This window comes from Emydura macquarii, unplaced genomic scaffold (genome assembly GCF_026122565.2).
Source record: "Emydura macquarii macquarii isolate MOO-44397 ecotype Brisbane River unplaced genomic scaffold, CSIRO-AGI_Emac_v2 contig_2205, whole genome shotgun sequence".
NCBI lineage: Eukaryota > Metazoa > Chordata > Testudines > Chelidae > Emydura > Emydura macquarii.
In genome coordinates, this window is record NW_027132342.1 from 19,501,188 (window position 1) to 19,518,925 (window position 17,738).

A 17,738-nucleotide genomic window follows, 5' to 3' on the forward strand; every position below is an offset into this window, starting at 1 on the left:
TTTTGTTTTGGGTTTCTTTTAAATTTCCCGTCACAAACTGTCATGTTAAAACAACTGTCAAGTTTGACCCCAGAGGTGACTTCATCATGGATGAGTGATTGCTATGTATCTGGTCTCCAAAGCACTTTAGTATCCTTCTGGATATAAGGCCTTATGTAGAAATGTGAGATACTGTGTAATGATTCCTTCCTTCATAATTAGTCATGATATCCTTTCATTTCCTTATGTATGGGAGTTACACTAGTCCCCTGCCCCATCTCCTTGGATGTGACAAACCTTCTTCAGAACAGATCGCCGAGCATAGAAATCCAGTTTCCTCAGTTATGCGCTGCTCCAAGGATTTCTTTCCCATCCCAAAGTTCCTCAAGGTCGAGAGTGCAAATCTCCTTTGCTCCTTCCAGGCATGACCATATTTTGCAACCACCAGCCCTGGAAAGTATTAATAAACAAGAGACATAATAAGCTCTGGGGAGCACACCATGCAAAATTCATTGGATAGCAACAAAATAGGGCTGGAGGGACTGACTTGTGAGGAAGGATAAAAGGAACTGAGTAAATATAGCTTGGACAAATGGCAATTAATGGGAGATATTATTGCATCCTTTGTATGTGTAGATGGTTAATGCAGAAGGAGAGGAACTATTCAAGGAGGTCCAAGATATAGCTACGAGTACTGGGATGAAATTCAGGGCCAAGTCAGCAGCTGGTATAACTTGATGTAGTCAGTGGAGTTAAGCCATTCTATACACTGAGGGTCAGAGCCTCAGGTTGGATGTCAGAAAACATTTCCCAATTAATAGATCTATTAAACTGTTCAATAGTCTCTCAAAGGAATTAATGGATGCCCCATCACAAGGCATTTAAAATTGGATTGGACAAAGCACTGGCGAATGTACTATAGGGAGCATCCCTGCACTGGCCAGAGTACAGGCCAGGGAAAGGTTGAGAATATGTGACTGTAGACTTTTTTCCAGCTCTAATCTTTGTTATGAAAGTGCTTTGGGACAAATTGAGATGATTCTAGCCTGACAAGCCTCCCTTTTAGATTGCATTTCTTTCTTCCCTCCCTCACTTTCACTTGCTATTGATTAGCCTGTACATTCTACTTAATATTTCAGAATGGCCTTGTCTTAATAGTGCTGCAATCGGGAAGGAGATCCCCAATTTCATCAGCCAGATTCCTCATCACGAGAAGTAACAGGCTGTCAGTGGTTTCAGCACGGTTATACAACTGGCCTACTGATTAGAAAAAGGATATTGAGTGACACAGGAAGAGAGGATATTCTTAACTTAGTCCTAAGTAACCCACAGGAATTGATTATTTCAAGTGTCTCATGTACCCTTTGACCGGCAGACTCTCCTCAACCCTTTCTCCTTCCCTTTTCCCTAATGAAGCTCAATTCTCTTTACTCCAGCCCCACCCAGCTCCAGTCCCCATCTTACTGTGGCTTAGTTGCTGCTGTGGCAGGTTGACATCACAGGGTCAGACTGCAGCAAAAGTGATGTAACTATTGACCAGTTTTGTATGTTATCCATACACATGATGTCAGCAGCGGGACAAGAGAGGGCGGCAGCTCACGACTTAAGTCCCCTTCAACCTCTCCAGTAGCTCAGTCATATTTTCTCAAATGATAAAGCCAATCCCTCCTGCAATGCTGCCAGAGAACTATGTTAGTTTCCAAGTACTTGCCTTCAGCATTCTCTCCATAGCCCAAGTGCTCATATATAGGAAAGGGTGGTCGGTCAGCAAAGTCCTCTGATTTCTGGATCAATGCTTCCTTTACTGCTTTGAATCCATTCAGTACTACCAGATTATTCCAGCAGTTCTGAAGACTAAAGATATTTCCAAATTTTTTACTCAGCTGTCAAGAGAAGAAAGAAGGAAAAATATATTGTTGGAAACCAGATGACACGATTTTGCTGGAAAGCAAGCCAGAAAAATATCATCTTGCATTTCAGTAAGCTCTTTAATTTTGAAGAATCTCAGAACACTCTACTTGGCTCATTAGTTAATCACTGACATGCAGCCACCTCTGGAGTGGAACAACTCACAGCAACACCACACAGCCACTTACACAGGGAGTGAAGTTTACCACCATTGCCAGCTGAAGGTGCAGGAAGAATTTATGTCAGCAGAACATAACTAGCCAAGATGAAATTTGGCCAGGGATCTTGTGAAAATGTCATGGGATCTTTAACAACTACAAGAGTTCAGGACCTCTTTAGGTGCCTTCAGTGATAAGATATCCAAGCTTACATTGTTCCTTAAAGTCATGTTGTGGCACTGGTTCAACCACCAACTCAGAGCAAAGAGCGTCTTCTACAATGCTTTCAGCAGCACATGGTTTGCACAGGCGATATCCTATTCAAGTACTGACCAGGCCCAACCTTGTTTAATTTATGAAATGGGATAGGATCACAACTCCAGTCTGACAGCCTCTGTGCTGTTAAGGAGGGTGAAAGTTTCAGGGAAGGAGAACATCATACTGGAATGAAGGGAAATGATCCCATAGTTGGGACCCTCCTTCCAGATGATGTCATGGTATCTTCTCATACTCAGAATACCTCTCCAGGGGAGGGAACTCCAGTTATTAGGAAAAGACAGATAATAGTAATGAGGGAAGCTGGACGATCGAGATGCTAAAGGAGCACTCAAGGAAGATAAGGTTATTTCAATCATTGCAAACATAAATAGCTGGGTTTGTGATGACTGAGAGAACCACATGGTGACTTGCCTGCCAGGTATGAAGGTTGCAGATCTCTCGAGACATTTAGACAGATTTATGTGTAGTGCTGGGGAGGAGCCAGTGGTCATGGTACAGTAGGTACCAGTGAGATAGGGAAGGATAGGAGAAGGGTCCTGGAGGCCAAATTTAAGCTGCTAAGTAAGAGATTGAAGTCCAGGACCTCCATGGTAACATTGTCTGAAATGCTTCCTGTTCCACGTACAGGGCCAGGTAGACAGGCAGAACTGCAGAGTCTTAATGTATGGATGATGTAGGGAGGAGGGGTTTAGATTTATTCAGAACTGGGGAACCTTTTGAGAAAGGGGGAGCCTATACAGGAAGCTGACTGTCTGTGACTTCATGGTAATACTGTTATAGTGATCCAGGAGTTTGCATTAGTTACTGGCTTGCCGAAATCTACATATAGAACATACCACCAGTTTGGGTATCTGCCCTGTTTTTGACAGTCTATCCTGAGGCAGGCACTCACAGTCGTGAGCCACTCCAGACAGGTGAGTGGTGCATTACTCCAAAAACATTAGCCAGAAGAGGGCTTATTTCAGCTATGAAATGAAATGTAACCTAACTAGGATGTAATCCTACCCGACTCTGTTCTGAGCATTACGGCAGATGGCAATAACACTCACATAAAAGGAAAATGTCACTGTATTGATTAATGCCTTGATGCAGCTCTGATTCAACTATTTTAGTAGAAAAAAATCACATCCCTAACAGAAATCATTAAATTGATACAAAAACTGTGCATAGACCAGACATGCCTGGAAAAGGGAAGCATAAAAGTCCTGTCCTTTCCCCATACTCACCTGAGGAGGGGCACCTGAGGAGGGGGCACCTATGGAATTGCAAGTGCCCAACAACTTTCAGGTGTTAAACCAAAGCAAACCAGGCAAACTTCATTTATAATGCCGTGCTTCTAAGTTCTTGGCTGCAAATCTGAGTTTTGTACTTACTAACCTTGATCCTTTCCTGGAGCCAACAATTGTGTGGTACAATTGAGGAGAGGGTAGTGCAAGGTTCTTTAAGATACCTCTGGAGTCTCCTGGTGTGTGTGCCAGTCCAGTCCCATTGCCTTGGAGTAATTTAGATTAGCCTCAAGGCCTTTTTAAATTGCGGCAGTTTTCAATGGCCATGAGAGGCAGTTACAGCAGCTGAGATCTGCAGGGCACAGGAAACCTCTGGCTCACTTTGCTTAGCTAGAGGAAAACATCCTGTAGGAATTGCTATGCCAGCATTGGATTATCCCTCTGTCCTGGGTGAACACACTGTGGCTGACCACACCAGCTTTGGGACTACTTTGCACCACTCCACCAGCACAAAATGTGCCTGAGGCAGGCAAGGACCAGGCCCACTTGACCCTTGTGACAGACAGGCATTACAGAGCTTAGAGGAGAACAGTTTAAAGCAATTATCAAATAGTTTGGAAGCAAAATTTAATCCATTTTTCAGCTATTATTTGTGGAATTTCTTGAGGATTGTACACAGATGGGCGAAACTGCCCTTCTGGACCAAGAATTTCGGGGCAGAAAAACCACAAGTAGTTGTTTCATGTGTATGCGAAAAATAGGAAAAACAATATATTGTGTGCCTGCTTTTCTACAGCAGCTTTTCTCAAAGCCACATGGCCATTAGCCAGTGATGCTGATGCCCACACAAAGAGGCCTTGTGGCACAAGCAGATGAGTCCTTGTCTATAAAGCACTGGCAAACCTGCAGCTGTAACAGTGCTTAGCATTCTGGGAATTCACGTCATTACTAGAACAATACTCATTAAACAGAATTCAGAGCAAAGCAACAAAAGAGATTAAGTAGCCGGATGGGCTGATTAATGAGGAAAGATTAAATGATCTAAATATATAGACTGGCCAAATATCTGTGGTAGGGAACTACAATTACTGTTTGCAAGTATTTGAAAGATGCAAATGCAAAGGATGGAGGGAAATTGTTTAGGGTTGGGTGAAGGAGTAATGAAATGAGACTAAATTTACTCTGGTCATCAAGAAACACAACTCCTAAGAGAGAGATATAACAGACTGGGGAATAGCTTCCCAGGGGAATTGATGAAAGCCTCACTTCTAGTCTTTAAAACTGTATAAAGCCTTCAGGAGCATACCACTAGAAAGTAGAGGAGTGGATAAGATCATTTATAGGCCATTTCTATCTTTAATTTCTATGACTCTGTAAGTAAAAGAAAGTTTTTTTCATTTCCATTCTGTGAGACATGCAAGAAAGCAAAATGAAATTGTGTGAAATGGAAACAGGGACAGAAAAGGGAATATGTTGTTACTAAAAATGTGGAGTTAAGAGCAGCTACAGGTCAAAAGTGTTGTTAGCATTGTAAGAATCTGGAAACTCTGTTTCTACTGCATGGTGAAAACAAGAACCAGACCCAGTTGCTCTTTGACTGGAGTGTTGAATGGTGCCAGCCTAGAAAAGGGGCCTCTGGAGTTTGCAAGTACAATCACAAAAGACAACATGATTTAATCGCTGCAAGCTACACCAAGTGTTTCCCTTTGAGAAAGGACAAAGCATTCACTTGCAACAACTAACCCTGTGGAGGTTGCATGAGCGCTTGTTAGTGCAGACACAACCGGCAAGCATATCCTAAAGTTAGGTAGCTGGAGATTACAGTTTTGTTGTTGTGCCGAAAACTCTCTTCGGCAGATTTTGTGACTCTCCCTGAGCATGCTCAGTAACATTTTTAGAGTCAGACTCCATTTCCCACTGTTTAGAGGGGCTAAAAAGGGGCCAAAGGGGCACATTGGAGGCGGGGATGGGAAGGATGTAATCAGGGGACAGAATTTTACTGGCCTGGGGGCTGAAGCTGCTGGAGGCGGGAGTAGGAGAGGGGCTGAGGAGCAAAATCAGGGGGAAGGGGGTTAATGAGCTGGGGTTAGCCCAGGGGGGGAGGCGCTGCCAGCCCATGGCAGAGGCAATATCCCAGCCCAGGGAGGGGCAGAGGGGGTCACAGTGACCCCGCTGGGATGAGCCACCTGTGACCTGCCCTGTTGGAAGAATAGTGCGGGGTGTGGGGGCTGAGGGGCTGTTTTGTTTCTGCTCTCACACGAGTCTGTGTCTCAGGGAGACTCAGCTCCGGCTTCCCAGGGCTGGGTTCTTAAGGCACAGGCGCCCCAATGTCTGAAAACAGCAGCTCCTGAGAAACTGTGGCAGTACTGCGGGGCTCACAGGTTTTGGCATCGGGCATCCTGTGTGCCAGAAACACAGACAGGACAGAAACTGTGGCGTTATTGCAGAGGTCACAGGTTTCGTCATAGGGCATCCTATGTGCCAGTAACAGAGACGGGTGACAAAATCTGCCGAAGACAGTTTTCGGCACAACACCGGCACAAAATTAGCAGGGAAGTCTACTGGACTTTGGAGTGGAATGCTGTCCTCTGGATTCTAGAGCAAGAGCAGAGCCAACCCAGATAATGATAGAGCACCTCCTATCCTACTGGGACTGTTACTGTGTTGAACAAGCCCCAGGCTTGTATAATAACCCCTCCAGAATCCCTGGATTAACGAACAACCAGACAGTGCCAGCTCTGTTCACCAGCGCTCTGTGCTCTCTGGCCCCAAGCAGTGAAAGGCGACAGTCCCTCTGGCACTGACCTGGTTAAAGGAGAGGTGCGGGTTGTGGAAATCGATCTGCAGCATTGTCCCAATGAAAGGCAGAGAGGCCGGTCCTGGTGGGTAGTGACTCCAGCTCTTCCTACGCTTCATGAAATCAAATAGCAGAGCAAAGACTGTAAGAGCTATGCCCAGTGCTGGGAGATTGTTCCAGCAGGACAGAAACTGGGACCAGAGCCACAGAAGCAACTCCATGATCTCTCCCCTTTGCCCTGGGTGTTTTTTCCTCTCACCCTGTGTCTTTTCCCCCTCTCCTATTCTTTCAGTCTTTGGTATTTCTGGCTCCCTTTCTAGTTTCCTCCACCCATTCCCCTTCTCTCTCTCTGTGTCTCTCTCTGTTTATTCCTCAAACACCCACCCCCCTCTTGGTAACGTCATAGCTTGGGGCTGGCCTGGCTAGAATTTCTCTTTAGCCCCTCCCTCCTCTGCCTAGACAATACACATTCACATGGGAGTGGTAATGATGTCCCAGCCTCTATAAAAGGGAAAGTACATAGCTCCATTTCCAGCATCTCTAGTGTCTAACATGAGGAAGAAAGGAGCCCATGGAGCCTTGTGTGAGCTCTAAGTTTAGGACCATGTGCAAGGATCAGTCTTGCCTATGGCTTGAATTGCCCCTTGTATCAGAAGTAGCAATCCTTCTTTTCTCCTCACTTTGTTGGTAAGTAACCAGTTTTTGCTGAGCCCTTGAGGGGTTACTTAAAATGGGTTTGACTCGATCTGAGTCTGTCTTTTTCTATCTGGATGATTTTTACATAGAGTTTAAGGGAGAACCAGCGAGCAAACACTGACAGGCCGAGATTTTCAGAAGGAACTAGTGACTTTGAGTACCACTTTTTTGGTTTTCCAGCTTGCACCACCTTGAAGTGGGCCAGTTTTCAGAGGGTGGGCGCTCAGCACTGTGAAAATCAAGCCCCTTTAGGGAGTCTCAGTCAAGCGGAGTGCCCCAAAATTGGGGCAAAGTCACTAGCCACTTCTGAAAACCTCACCCAGAATATTATCAAGACAGGTCCTGCTTTCGCTAAATTTGGAAGGAAAATGGTTCACTCACTGAGACAGAAGAATTATCTACCAGCCCCTGGCCACTTCCTACACACACCACTGTCGGAGAAGCTTCTTTGTGGAGAGAAGAGCCCCTTGCACCTTCTTTAAAAATATACTTGCTACATTAAGCAGAGGTTATTTTCTAGGTGAGCAGAGGACACAGAGGTGCAGAGAGTTTGACAGGAATTCCCTGGATCAGATAGATAAACAATAATTCAATGAAGTGGACATGTGAGGTCTCTACCAACAGCCAGTAACAGGCATAATCACTGCGAGATGTGTGTACGGGTGATATTTAAGGACTTATGTATCTGTACTGAAAATTATGTTCTTAAGGTCTGTGAGTTAAGGCTGGTCACCAGAAGGTGATAAACGTGCTCCTGTCAGGCAGAGAGAAAAACAAGGTTACTTACCAGTAACTGCTGTTCTTCGAGATGTGTTAGAATCATAGAATCATAGAGTTGGAAGCGACCTCAGGAGGTCATCTAGTCCAACCCCCTGCTCAAAGCAGGACTAACCTCAGCTATATCATCCCAGTGAGGGTTTTGTCAAGCTGCAGTTTAAAAACCTCTAAAGATGGAGATTCCACCACCTCTCTAGGTAATCCATTCCAGTGCTTCACCACCCTCCTAGTGAAAAACTTTTTCCTAGTGTCCAACCTAGATCTCCCCCACTGCAATTTGAGATCGTTGCTCCTTGTTCTGTCATCTGCCACCACTGAGAACAGCCTAGCTCCATCCTCCCTGGAACCCCCTTTCAGGTAGTTAAAGGCTGCTATCAAATCTCCCCTCATTCTTCTCTTCTGCAGACTAAACAAGCCTAGTTCCCTCAGCCTCTCCTCATAAGTCTTGTGCTCCAGCCCCCTAATCATTTTTGTTGCCCTCTGCTGGACTCTCTCCAACTTGTCCACATCCTTTTTGTAGTGGGGGGCCCAAAACTGGACACAATACTCCAAATGCGGCCTCACCAATGCCGAATAGAGGGGAAGTTGCTCATGTCTATTCCATTATAAGTGTGTGCACTCCTCCATGCACGGCCACTGGAACTTTTTTCCCCATAGCAGACCCCGTAGGGCCGGCTCTGGTGCCCCCTAGAGTTTTGCGTACATGCTGCGGTATATGAAGCGCTGCTGGCCCTATGCCTCTTCTCACTCCCTTCTTTCTGCCAACTCCGGCAGCGGGGACGGGGGGTGGGTTGTGGAATGGACATGAGCAACACATCTCGAAGAACAGCAGTTACTGGTAAGTAACCTTGTTTTCTTCTTCGAGTGATTGCTCATGTCATTCCACCATAGGTGACTAACAAGCAATACCTTGGAGGTGGGTCAGAGTTACCGACGAGCTGCCCGCAGCACTGGTCTGCCAAATCCCGTGTCTTCCCGCACCTGCTGGACGATGGCGTAGTGGGACATGAAGGTATGCACCGATGACCAGGCGGTGGCTCTACAGATGTCTTGCACGGGCACCCTCTCCAGGAAGGCTGTAGATGAAGCTTGAGCTCTGGTTGAGTGTGCTGTGATGGTTCCCGGAAACGGCACCCTCGCCTGCTCATAGCAGAACTTGATGCAGGATGTTATCCATGAGGAGATGCGCTGGGTGGAGACAGGTGGGCCTTTCATCCAGTCGGCCACTGTGATGAAGAGCTGAGTCAATCTCCAGAACGGCTTCGTGTGCTTGATGTAGAAAGCCAGGGCCCATCTCACATCCAGTGAGTGCCACCTCCTCTCCTCCTCTGAACTGTGAGGTTTGAGAAAAAACACGGGGAGAAAAATATCCTGGTTACAATGCAAGTGGCACATGTGAGGGTCACACTGCTCTGAACTTGGGACCTGGACCTGCCCCTGATTAGCCAATTGTCCAGGTCTAGGAAAATTTGTACATCCTTTCACCTGAAGTGTGCAGCCACCACCGCCATGCATTTGGTAAACACCCTTGAGGCCGAAGACAGGCCAAAGGATAAGCTGTAAATTGGTAGTGGGAGCTGGCTACCATGAAGCGAAGGAAGCGCCTATGGCTGGAAAGGATAGATATGTGAAAATATGCATCCTTGAGATGGAGGGTGGCAAACCAATCTCCTGGATCCAGGGATGGGATTGTGGAAGCTAGGGCGACCATGCGAAACTTGAGTCTCTTGGTATACTTGTTGAGACGATGCAGGTCTAAAATGGGCCTTAGACCCCCTTTCACTTTGGGAATGAGGAAGTACCTCGAGTGGAACCCTTTCCACACCATGCCCTGAGGGACTTTTTCCACCGCTCCCAGGCTGAGAAGGGTCTCCACCTCCTGAATGAGGAGTTGCTTTTGGGAGGGGTCCCTGAAGAGGGATGGAGGGGGAGGACTGTTGGGGGGAAAAGAGACAAACTGGAGGGCATAGCCCACCAAAACTATACCAAGGACCCAGCGGTCCGAAGTAATTTTGGCCCACTTGGAGTGGAAGGGCGCAAAGCGGTTTAAAAAGGGGCGGGAGGATTCCAGGTGAACAGTCGGGGCGGCACCCTCAGGCACACCATCAAAAGGGCCTCCTTTGATTGCCCGACTGCCTGGAGGACCCCTGCTGAGGGGCTGAGGAGGAACTTGGGGGTGGATTGCATCTCCTGTAGGATGGAAACAGTCGAGGATGGAACCTCTGTTGCTGCTGTGCCTGGGGACGCAACTGATGCCTAAATGACTGGGGCGTGTAAAGGCCCAGGGAGCAAAGCATGGCCCTCGGGTCCTCCAGACCATGCAACTTAGCATCAATCTGGTTCGAGAACAAGGCCGATCCATCAAAGGGAAGGTCCTGGATGGACTGCTGGACCTCTTGTGACAGCACGGATTGGAGCCATGAGCATCTGCGCATGCAGATGGTGGAAGCTATGGCCCTGCCCGCCGAGTCAGCCACATCCAAGGATGCCTGGAGCACTGCTCTAGCCACCGTGGTACCCTCTTCCATGATGGTATTAAAGTAAATCACCTGGTCCTGGGGTAGAGCCTCAGCAAAGCATCTCAGCAAGTCCCACAGGTTAAAATTATACCTGCCTAGGAGAGCCTGCTGATTAGCAATCCTAAACTGCAGGCTTGCGGTGGAATACATTTTCCTCCCAAACAAATCCAGTTTTTTGTTGTCCTTGTTTTTTTGGAGTAGACCCCGGATGCCCCCACCTATCTCTCTGGTTGGTAGCGTCCACCACCAGGGTCCCAGGAGAGGGGTGGGTGAACAGATACTCAAACCCCTTGGCAGGGACGTAGTACTTCTTCTCGGCACCTTTAGATGTCAGGGCCTCAAAAGAGCAGGTTTGCCACAACGCCTTTACTATTTTAAGCACCCCTTCATGGACGGAGAGGCCTATTTGAGCTGGATCAGCCACTGCAAGCACATTAAATAGGCTGTCTGACACCTCTTTTAGTTCCTCCACCTTGAGCCCCAAGTTGGAGGCCACCCTCTTAAGCAGCTCCTGGTGCACACTGAAATCATCCAGGGCACTGAGTGACCTTGGCAGACTGCCTCATCTGGTGAGGAGGAGGATTAGAGATGTACAACAAGAGGTGGCACTCCTTCCCGTCGACAGGCGGTTCCCATAGAGGTCCCCTCCTGTGGGTCCGAACCATCCTCCGAGGGTGAGTGGTGGACCTTCCCCGGTACCGGTGGCACTAACTGTACCCCCGTGGACTTAATGGACTGGGGTCCCGGTTCCACCGGGAAACCTCAGGTGCCCCAAGGTGGCCATTGGGGCGGCCACTGCCCTTGTGGCCATCTGGGGGCTACCTGCACCGGGGGCTTTGTCACCTTTTGTCGATGGTGACTCACCCGGCGACTACCCTCTTGGGAGGACACCAAGGCACCATATGACACCTCTGAGGCTCCCGCCATGCAGTACTGAGTTGGGGGGGAGCAGTGCCCTGAGCCACAGGTGCTCTGCTGCTCCGGAGAACGTCTTCTCGGCGTTGCCGACCTCAACAAGGAATGCCGTCGGCATCAGGATCGGTGCCAGTGCATGGAACCGCACTTCAAGGAGCTGGATGTTCCAGAGTGTCGCCTCGGTAACGACGACTTGTGTCTCCTCTTGCCTCTCAGTACTGCATTGGACTTCGGCGACCGGATCCGGCACCGCCGTGGTGTGGGCGAACTCCTCAGTGCCGAGTCCATCTCTGACAAGCGGGTTCAGTGCCGCCTCGATGCAGGTGAACTTGTCGGTGCCGGGGAAGAGGAACGGTGGGATCCATCTGCGGAGCAGCAGCCAGCGGGTGACCGGTGCCACCTACTGGAGTGGGCTTCTCCCGGCGGGGATCGAGACCAGCATCAGGGGGGTGACTTCATTTCCCGTCTAGGCGCAGGTTGACTCGATGACCATGATATGGAACGGCTTCTAGGGTGCGGTGCTGCTCTACCCTAGGCGACCTGCCCACAGGAGATCTTCCTCCCCGCACCAGGGATCTCCTGAGCCATTCAGGGGGACCCAATGCGGGTTTCGCCTGCGACATCGGCACCTTCTCCCTTAGTGGAGGCTGGGGCGGAGGCAAGGCCAACAAGGCTCTTGCCAACTGAAAGGTCTCTGGTGTCGATGGCGCCAGCAGGTGCAGAGGGGCTCCTCCCCTTCCCTGAGTCAGGGTGGCTCCCTGACTGGAGATGCTGGCTCTGATGAACGGGTGTCCATGGTCCAGCCCTAGTGTGTCTCCGTACTCGACCCCGCCTGTTTGAATAGTGCGGGGGGGTGTTTGCACTCTGAGCGCTGCTTCCATTTCTTCTTCAGTACTGGAGAAAATGCATGGTGTCGAGCCGAGGCCGGTACCGACGGTGTACTCTGCCCAACCCCACACTCGGCACCGAGATGGAGTGGGTCAGCTTGGAGGCCGGATGAAGCACTGCCTCCATGAGCAAGGCTTTCAAATGGATTTCTCTGTCCTTTTGAGTCCTTGGTTTGAAAGCCTTGCAGATCTTACACTTCTCCTTGCGATGGGCTTCCCCCAGGCACTTCAGGCAGCTGTCATGAGGGTCACTAAGCGGGAAAGCCTTCCTGCAGGAGGCATACGGCTTGAAGCCCGGTGACCGGAGCATATCCTGGTCCCAGCTAAATCCCAGTCAGGACTACACTAGGTACTAACTACCACTATTCACTATACTATTCACTATTCATTTAATCTAAGTACCTAACCTACAGAAGTAACAACGATAACAGTTCAAACAATGGGGAATAAAGCACTTGCGAAGCAAGCACAGGCATCTCCGGCAACCATCACTGGCGGAAAGAAAGGACTGAGGGGGTGTAGGGCCGGCAGCACCTCATATACTGCGGCATGTGCGCGTGGGCTCCAGGGGGTGCCGGAGCCGGCCCTACGGGATCTGCTAAAGGGAAAAAAGTTCCAGGAACCGTGCACGGAGGCGTGCACTCACCTATAGTGGTATGAACATGAGCAATCACTTGAAGAAAAAGAGACATCTCTCTCTCTGTCTGGTCACATGTGTATTGTGCAGAGTCTGGGTCAAAATGGAGCCCTACCTACACACTGAGTCGAATGCTAATCATGAGATTGTGAAATCGACAAGAAAAGAGCACACAGGAAAAACCCACCAGCAGGGGGGGGAAGGGAGGGAGAAGGGCATCCAATTTACAAATAAGGTCAGTGGATTGGGGGGTATAACTAGGGAAGCAGAGAAGCATCCTGTGCATCTTTCCACTGAGGAGACAAGCTGACAGCACGGCTTGTCTCATGAAAAGAAGATCATAGCCAAGCCTGGCTGTAAGATACTGGAAGGGTTCTGGGTGAGCTTTGCTCTACAAGACAAAGAAGTATCTAGTTAAATAAGTCTAGAGTCTAGAATGCGTGTTATGATTTTATTTTATATGTAAACCGTTTGCTTCCAATACTGAGTCTTGCTACGTCTCAAATCACTATCCTTTGTTAAATAAACTTTACTTGTTTTCCCTGTAAATGTATCTGAGTGTTGAGTGTTAAGCGTAGCAGTGATTTAAGGTGCAAGTGATAAGCTGGTGCATTCTGCTTGCCTGAGAGCACCGAATTTGTGAATATTGTGAAAGTCCAGTGGAACAGGGGCTGGACACTGCAGGGAGCTGCTCAGAGGGCTCGGGGGTTGGTGAATGTGTGCCTACTGCTAACCTGCAGAGGAACAGCAGCGCTTGCATAGGCCTAGAAGGGAGGGCTTATGCAGACTGTGGAGTTGGGGCACTGAGCCCCAGCAGGCCCAGACAAGGCTCCCTCACACTAAGGGCACAGGCAGTAGTGAGGTGTTTCTCCCCCCAACCTCCCATGTGTCCCCAGGAAGCATCACAGAAAGCTGATAATTTGTCATGTTAAAGTTTGAGAAATCTTGGCTAAATTAACCTTTCCCTTGAGAAAAAGACTTACACAGAGAAAGTAGCCTCAAGCAGTGGTCTGAAGTTATGAAATCATATACTATATTTCCAGAAATAACACACTTATGCAAACCCAGGTCTTTATAACCCATAGGAGTTTTGTTTCTCTGGGATGTAAATAAAACCCACAGCATTAGCAATACATGTAAATTAGAAGGAGCCTACATTTTTGGGGGGTGATATGGTCATGCCAGCTAACACAAGCCTCTTCGGCAAAAGTTACACACACAGTTAAGGAGATGTTGGGAATTGTTCTTAAAGCACCACAATTATGTATCCTTGGCATTATTGACCCACTGAAGTTTTACTCTTTTCTACTGTTAACCCTGACCAGAAACGCAATCCTGGCAGCATGGCACCCCCATGGGGCTACAGCAGTCCAGAATCATAGAATCTTAGAGTTGGAAGGGACCTCAGGAGGTCATCTAGGCCAACCCCCTGCTCAAAGCAGGACTAACTTCAGCTGCTAGAACTGGGGCTGCTAATCACAACAGCCACACAAATAACAAACAACAACAAGCTGAGTTACTCACCCTGACCACAGGAAAGCTCATAACGAAGCCAGTCACAGCAAGAGCAACACAGAACTCAGGGCAGTGAAAGGAAATGGCAAATCATGTTGGAGCATTGTGAAAAGATTCGTACTGCTCAATTTTATATCCATTTGATGTTGTTGCCTAGCTCGTGTGCCACCTCCTTAGATTTAGATGCTACTGGAAAACAGAACAACATGTCGGTGGGTATTCTTGTCATTTTCAGAGTTTGAAACAAACAGTTCCCTTGAGGTACCAGGCTGTCAAGCAGATGTTTAAACAGACTAATCGGACCATCCCCTTTTTGATAACGTTATTTAGTTCTGAAGCAGGTGTTGTCCCCTAAGGAAACTGAATCAACAGTCTGGAAATTAATCCTAATATTTATTGTAGCAGAGGAGGTATGATTTAGCTAGGAGTCACCACCTCTCTTATTCGCATTTAGTACTGTACTAAAATTGCATTGTGACTTTAATTAAGCATTGGCAATCACCTGATATAGTAAAGTGCAGTTCTCCTCTGAAAGTGACTATAACAATAGCTTTGGATGGGGAGGAGGAAGGGCGGGAGCTACCTGTTTATTTTACTTGTAGCTAATATGCTCAGTTTATAAGCAGAAATGTCTTTTCTACCTGCCAACTCTGAAATCCCAACCTAAGCTCTGAGAGTCAAGCTGGGTTCCTTCCTCCTCCTGCATCAGCACCAGTAATCAATGTTCTATTGGCCAAATTATCCTCTGTGCCATCTGGCCAATTCCTTTGCTGTCAATGGATTTACGCAGGAGTAATTGATTGAAACAATTCAGGACCACATTTTAAGGTTTGGGGAAACAGATCAGCACTCTGCCTATCTCCGTTTCCCTCTCAGGATATGTCTACGTGGCAAAAAATAAAACACAGCAACAGATCCCAGACTCAGGTTTGCACTACAGGGCTAAAATTAGCTGTGTAGACATTCCAGGCTCAGGCTCTGAAACCTGGAGAAGGGGTTGAGCCCAAACGTCTACACAGCTATCTGTAGCACTGCAGACCTCAGCTCTGAGACATGCTGCCACAGTGGTTTTTGCTGTGTAGGTATAGACAGGCCCTATGATGCTCAAAATGGGGGATCACATTTTTCTTCCCAGCTGCATCACATCCATCTCTACAGAGTGCATTTGAGATCATGTTTTTCATCAGTCTGAGCCATGTTTGATTTTAATCTCTCTCTGGGTATCACAACACAGAGCAGACAGGTCCCCCCGCCCTTTGTTAAAATTAAGGCATTGCTCCTGTTCCCACTGAAATCAATGACAAAACAGTCACTGACTTCAATAGGAACTTAGTTGGACTCTGTAAAAGATGGTCAGGGATGCAACCCCATGCTTTGGATGTCCCTAAGCCTCTGATTGCCAAATGTTGGGACTTAATGACAGGGTATGGAACACTTGATAATTGCTCCAGTCTTTTTATTCCCTCCGAAGCAACTAGCATTGGTCACTGTCAAAAGATAGGATACTGGGTTATAGGGACCATTGGCCTGACCCCATATGGCTATTCTTATGCCAATCAGAATAGATACCACTCCAGATCCTACAGTGGGACGTGAAGTAATCTGATCCTGATTTGTAGAGTTGCAAGGAATAAATTACAAGTAGATTCCTCATTTATTCCACTGATGCCCAATATACTAGCAACAAGACTAATACCCTTAAACGTGAGACTCATAATGGTGTAGTTCTGATGGGTACCATCAATTTAATCTGCCATCGCATAGAGCATTTTGAAGGACTCCTCCATCTGCTGTTTCTGCTCAGGGAACATCTTCACAAAGAATGTCATGGTTTTGACTTCTCCATAGCTTTCTGCAAGCTTTCTGATTCCTCCTTCCTATTAAAGGGGGATGGGAGGGAATTCTTTTCAAGCAGATGCCCATAAAGACAGAAACAAAACAAGCCATAGAAAAGAGACCATTTTGTAAAACAGACACCAGAATGTTTAAGTGTTATTCGTTTATTACATTCATGAATTAAACAATTAGGTGCCAACATGACATACAGCATAAAACTGTTTACACTGGAGGCTGAGGACCTGATCCAGCCAAGCACTTAAGCATGTGTGATTGAGAGACTACTCATCATCTTAACATTGGGCGTGTGATTAAGTGCTTCGCTGGACTAGGGCCTCACTTTGTGCATTATGGGCCATATTCTCCTCCAGCACCAGTATGCATCAGGAATAACCCCACTGATGAGCTACCTGGTGATGGTAAAGCTGGCATGAGCCTGGAATCTGGCCCTAAGTGTGCTCTACCGGTTCATGTTTGCATAATTTTATGTACTGCATTTTGAAATGTTTGCTCTACATTTCTAAATTGTCACTTAATGTTCAGATTTTAAAACCGATTCAAACAAATAGACAGGCCCAGATCTCAGGATAGGGCGCCACCATTTTATGACACATCTTGGGGGATGTGCAAGTGTGGAGCAGGTGAATGTGTCATACGATGATCTTCCTAGAGTGTTGTGACCCTCTGATGGGGTCCAGCCTATGTTGTGACTCCTATATCATCCCTCCATCCTTGCTGCCAGGTTAAGGGGTATGGCTGGGGTGTCCTAAAGCCTTTCTGATCTCCAGCTGCCATGCTGGCCCTGGTCTGCCATACTGGTCTGCTCTAAATTCCGGGAGGAGACTAGGACTCCTCAGTCAGCCCAGGTTTGGGAGAGCACAAAAACTAGATTTCTGTCCCCCCCCTTCTGAACTGTGCTGTGCTCTCCTCAGTCATAGCTGAGGACCTGGGCCACAGAGACCATTTCAACCCCACAGTATTTTTAAGTGATAAATATGGAAAATAACCCCCCAGAATTCATCCTAAGCTAGGGACTGTAGCAATCAGGGAAGTGGGGATGGGAGACAGAGCCTTTCATCCTAGGTCAGTGCTTCCAACCCCTGCCCGTCTGACCATTGCTCAATGGCTTTGACTGAAACCACTAACTCATCTCAGCTAAGTACTAGGGGGCTAGTTATCCACATCACCTAAACATCCTCACAAGAGGCACTGGCACTGTCAGAAGAGAGGACAAAGACTGAGATGGAGACCTAACTCCCCTCTTGCGCAAACAGCGGGTTCAGATCAGGGCTGAGACACCCAGTATTGACAGAGAAAGGACAGCAATGAGTTTCCATCGATGCCTCTTGTGAACGCCTGTTCTGTGGAGGATGGTGGATCCTTCAGTCTCTACTCTCAACCCAAACAGCTTTCTTCAGGGCTGAATTTACAGCTGAAAATGTTATCATGTCCTAACACGGGAACTGACACTCCCACCATAATTCTTGCCATTGCACAAAAGAAATATTTTCATACAAAAAAAGTTTGTCACCCATTTCACCTTCTAATCCACCTGCTGAAGTCCAAATCGTGACCCTGTGTGATTTTAATCCTTCACCACAGAGGTCAT

At 47.6% G+C, this 17,738-nt stretch overlaps 1 protein-coding gene across 10 annotated transcripts in view; it reads right to left on the bottom strand.

Moving 5' to 3' along the window:
- The window catches only part of LOC137160779 (cytochrome P450 2D14-like), a 50,934-nt gene that overhangs the window by 26,070 nt on the left and 7,126 nt on the right, over positions 1 to 17,738 (bottom strand). For 4 of the 10 annotated variants that reach the window (XM_067559621.1, XM_067559620.1, XM_067559616.1 and 1 more), the window contains 4 exons: positions 15,990 to 16,170; positions 14,303 to 14,482; positions 1,691 to 1,862; positions 277 to 429 (listed from right to left, as the gene is read on the bottom strand). In XM_067559621.1, the coding sequence (XP_067415722.1) occupies positions 277 to 429; positions 1,691 to 1,862; positions 14,303 to 14,323 (346 nt within the window). In that variant the 5' untranslated portion in view covers positions 14,324 to 14,482; positions 15,990 to 16,170. Of the gene's footprint in view, positions 1 to 276; positions 430 to 1,690; positions 1,863 to 6,355; positions 6,733 to 14,302; positions 14,483 to 15,989; positions 16,171 to 17,738 lie in introns of those variants that run through there. The other 6 variants (XM_067559614.1, XM_067559615.1, XM_067559619.1 and 3 more) reach the window with 5 other exon arrangements.